The 4,769-nt window shown below is 35.8% G+C and overlaps 1 protein-coding gene across 1 annotated transcript; it reads right to left on the reverse strand.

Moving 5' to 3' along the window:
• Positions 1 to 1,330: 1,330 nt before the first annotated feature.
• LOC142170372 (uncharacterized) lies at positions 1,331 to 4,317 on the reverse strand. Its single transcript, XM_075232269.1, has 6 exons — positions 4,242 to 4,317; positions 3,458 to 4,083; positions 2,563 to 2,750; positions 2,183 to 2,420; positions 1,686 to 2,053; positions 1,331 to 1,574 (listed from the first exon to the last, which is right to left on the reverse strand). The coding sequence occupies exons 1-6, from the start codon at positions 4,315 to 4,317 to the stop codon at positions 1,331 to 1,333; spliced, it is 1,740 nt and encodes a 579-aa protein (XP_075088370.1).
• Between the last annotated feature and the right edge of the window lie 452 nt (positions 4,318 to 4,769).

The raw sequence follows: 4,769 nt of genomic DNA on the forward strand, positions 1-4,769 counted from the left end.
GGTGATGAGATCTTGGCCGTTGGTTGGATTTAATCCAACGGCCCTTGATAAGGGGTAACCAAACGACGTCGTTTGATTCTGTTTTGAATTGGACCGGACATGGTCATTTGGATTGGGCCTGATTTTGTTTAGAAAATTTGGCCCAGATCCGTTTTTGCCCATTTAATACCACTCTTTTTAATTTCCAATTTAATTCTTCAATTATTAAAAATCCTAATTAAAATTATAAAAACAAAAAATTACTCCTTCAAAATATTAATCAACCTTTAACAATTTAACACATAGACAAAAAATATTAATCACATAGTGAAACATTAAAATTAGAACAAACGCATATTTTTTGTAATTTTATTTAAATTAACTCTTAAATGCATAATTAAATCCTATATGCATGCAACATGTATTTTATTTTATTTTTTGATTTATTTTGACAAAATAAACATTTACGGACATAACACAAACATTTAACACCACGCAAATTCAAAAATTACACAGTAAAAGAAATTTATTTTATTTTTTTGATTTATTTTTGGAGTAGTTTTCGTTAAAGCAAAAATCACGTGCTCACAGTCGCTAGCACACGTGGTATGAAACACGTGTTATGGTGTTCTTACATTATATTGGCGCGTGTTCCTTATTCTTTTAATCATTCAACACCATGCAGATCTTGGTCTAGACACCTTCAAGTGTCTAACCCGAGTTTCTCACTTCAATAATCCTCAAACCATCTTTTTAGAGAAACCCGCATCTGGCTTACAAAATAAGTCATAATCGAATAGTGAAATTCGTAAGTTGTCAAGAACGATCTCTACAAGTAAATATAACCCCGCATTATCCAAGGTTCTATAAGGTCTCATCTCTTCACGATTCTTAACGTAAGAGGCGATTGCTCGTGTGAGAGAGCCAATCTCGTGACTTGTTCGACACACTAGCTTTATCAACAAAACATTCATCACATACATACGAGATACAAATATAATTCAAGAGTCAAATATTGATGAGCATATTATAATATTAAAGTCATTTTACAATACATAAATATGTTCATATCCTTCGCAAACCTAGAACCATAACATGTTTCTCAAACAGGTCTCTAGATATCGCCTTTGTAAAAGTATCAACTATCATGCTTCGCGTAGGAATGTACTGTAAATTTATCTCTCCACTTGCTACCATGTCTCTTACAAATTTATACTAGATGCCAATGTATCTGGTCTTGCTGTGATACTTAGGATTTTTTTGTATATGCAATAGCCGCTTGACTATCACAATATAGAGTCATGTGCACCCTGAGAGTTCTTTGTAATATCCAAATGCTCAAAGAATCTCTTCAACCAAACAACTTCTTGTACTGCAGACGCACAAGCCACGAACTCAGCTTCCATTGTTGAAGGGATGTACAAGTTTGTTTCTTACTTTTCCATGATATAGCACCACCATTAACTAAGAAGGCATAACCGGATGTTGATTTTCTATCATTCCGAACACCAGCCCATTCAGCATCTGTATATCCTCTCAAGTATAAATCATTTCCACTATAACATAGTGAATTATCTGCAGTTCCCTTCACGTATCTGAAAATTCTCTCCACAGCTTTCCAATGATCTCTTCTAGGATTGGATTAATACTTGCTAACCAGACCTATGACATAATATATGTTTGGGTGAGTACACATCATAGCGTACATCAAGCTCCCGACAATACTTGAATATGGAACTCGAGACATGTCTTCCTTTTCATTTTCAGTCTTGGGACACATTTCAAGGCTTAAAGTTTCACCTCTCGCTATAGGAGTATCCATGGATTTACAACCATTTATGCGAAAATGCTCCAAAATTTTCTTTATATAAGTTTCTTGAGATAGACTCAATAACTTTTTGGAACGGTCTCTTTGGATCTTAAATCCAAGGATATAGTCTGCTTCGCCCATATCTTTCATGTCAAATGACTTTGAAAGCCATGACTTGATAGTTTTCAAATACTTTAAACTATTTTCAGCCAATAAAATATCGTCCACATAAAGAGAAAGAATTACAAACAACCCATTAGACTTCTTCACATAAATGCAATGGTTTTCATTGATCATGGTAAAATTATATGAGATCACCTCCTTTTGAAATATCACATATCATTACTTTGAAGATTGCTTCAGGCCATAAATAGATCTTTTCAATTTACAAACCTTCTTTTCTTGGCCTTTAACGATGAAGCCTACAGGCTGTTCCATGTAGATTTCTTCGTTTAGTTCTCCATTGAGAAAAGCTGTCTTAATGTCCATTTGATGTAATTCCAAATCCAAACGTGCAACAATAGCCAAAAATAAGCGAATTGAGGTAAACTTCACCACAGGTAAAAATGTTTCCTCATAATCTATTCCAACTTCTTGAGTAAAACCTTTTACCACCAATCGTGCCTTGTATCTTTATATTAACCCATCCACTTTGCGTTTAACTTTGAGAACCCATTTGTTCCCAATGGCTCTACGCCCAGGCGGAAGGTCAACTAGATCCCAGACTGTTGGTTTTCATAGACTCTAATTCTTCTTTCATTGCTTTCATCTACTTATCTTTTCCAGGGCTAGATAAAGCCTCAGTCACAGACTTTGGCTCATCCATTTCTGTGGGAGATACTAAGAAAATATAATATTCAATTTCATAAGTACGTTTGGGTATATTTTTCCTGGAACTCTTTCGTAGTTGAAATTCAGGTTCTTCAGAAGGATTTTGGGATTGAAAGTTCCCACTCCCACTCTGATCAAGAATAAGATCTTGATCAATTTGATTATCAACTATGTCAGTAGACACTTGCTAACTATATGAGTTCCAGAAATGTGACATCTCGTGATTCAATCTCAGTAACACTTCCATCCTCTAATTCACCAATGAGCACATACCCTTTGAAGTGTTCTGAATATCTTATAAAGATACATTTTTTGCCTTTTGGACCTAATTTACCAAACTTGCTAAAGGAATCTTTTACATATATAGCACAACCTCAAGGTCATAAATCCTTTAAGTTTGGTTTATGACCAGTCCATAACTCATAGGAGTGAAAAAAACTGATTTAGAAAGCATTTTGTTCAATATGTAGGTTGCAGTCAATAACTCATCTCCCCAAAAGGAGATAGGTAAATTTGCCTGCGCCATGATGGACCTTATCATGCCCAATAGTGTTCTATTCCTCCTTTCTACTACACCATTTTATTGAGGTGTGTACGGAATAGTTAACTGTCTGGTGATTCCCTTTTCATTACACAATTCTTCAAATTCTTTTGAAAGATATTCACGACCTTTATCGGTTCTTAAGGTCTTAATCCTTTTATCTAATTAATTCTCAACTTCATTCAAATATTTCTTAAAACATTCAAGTGCTTCAGATTTATGAGAAATCAAATAAACATAACCAAAGCGTGTGAAATCGTCAATGGACATAATGAAATATAAAACACCAGACCTACCCTTACATTCATTGGACCACAGATATCTGAATGGATTAATTGCAATGGAAAATCAGCTCTCTTAGCCTTTCCAAATGGTTTACGTGTAATCTTTCCGGCAAGACAATTTTCACAAGTTGTCATTTCAATTTTAGAGAAAGAACCTAAATGTCCTTCCTTAGCCCATCTATTCATTCGATTTTTCCCTATGTGACCTAATCTTGCATGCCACGTAATAACATCAACATCATTGTTACTAAAATAATATGTCATAACACAACGGTCAACATAATAGTTATACGTAGGAGGATTACAATCTAATACAATAAAACCATCACAACGATGTCCAAAATCATAAAAAACATTGTCTTGAGTAATTCTAAGACCATTACGACTAAAGTTCAAATTGAAATCTAAATCTAGAAGAATAGATACAAAGACTAAGTTTCGTTGAATCTCTGGAACATATAGGACGTCATGCAACATCAAAGATCTGTCACCACGCATGTCCATTCTGCAAGTGCCTATCCTTTTGACTTCAAGCTTTGCATTATTTCCCACATATACATGCTTTGATCCAGGTGGAACTCGACGAAACTCTATAAACGATTCTCTATCGCGACTCACATGGTCGGTGGCCCCTGAGTCTATAATCCACACAAGATAAGATTCAGTTAGTAAAATAGTACTAAGAGATGCATTTTAAAATGCTACCTTTTTTGGCTCAGTGCACTCACGAGCAAAATGCCCCGGGACTTGGCAATTGTATCACTTCATCTTGCTCTTGTCTTTCTTCTTATAGAACCGGTTTCCTTTCTTGGAATTTGGCTTGTTTCTTTTCTTGGAGGATCCTTCTCCGGTCTCCTTACCCTTTCCGACATTTTTCTAGTTTCTCTTGCGCTTGAAGCTTGATCTCTTTGTACCACTTGATTCTGCCACAAAGGCATTAGGTACAGTTTTAGCATCACCAAGCCGTTCATCTTCAAGCTGCACATGACGGGCAACATCAGCAAAAGTTTTGATGCTATCATTGTGGGTCAAGTTAACCTTCAGATGTTTCCAGTTATTGGAAAGAGACCGAATCACTGTTTGAACCTGCTGCTCATCAGAGAGAACATGACCAACACTTTTTAGTTGACCAATCGTATTTGACATCACCCTTAGATGTTGCTTAACATCGTGATCATGACGTTTGTTGTACGTGTCAAACTTGATTGTCAACTGTCGAAGACGAGTCACAGTTGTACCCCTATATGCCTCTCTTAAATGTGCCCACATGGCTTGAGCAGTAGGATATTGCTCACATTCGTGGATGAGATCATCAGCAACTGAA

The sequence above is a fragment of the Nicotiana tabacum genome, chromosome 16 (assembly GCF_000715075.1).
Source record: "Nicotiana tabacum cultivar K326 chromosome 16, ASM71507v2, whole genome shotgun sequence".
Classification (NCBI taxonomy): Eukaryota; Viridiplantae; Streptophyta; class Magnoliopsida; order Solanales; family Solanaceae; genus Nicotiana; species Nicotiana tabacum.

Coding starts and splice junctions, on each gene's coding strand:
- LOC142170372 (XM_075232269.1), bottom strand. CDS start 4,317: ATGTCGGAAAGGGTAAGGAGACCGGAGAAGGATCCTCCAAGAAAAGAA. Junction 2,421..2,562: donor TCTAGCCCTGGAAAAGATAA/GTAGATGAAAGC, acceptor GTTAATATAAAG/ATACAAGGCACGATTGGTGG. Junction 2,054..2,182: donor TTAAAGGCCAAGAAAAGAAG/GTTTGTAAATTG, acceptor ATTTATGTGAAG/AAGTCTAATGGGTTGTTTGT.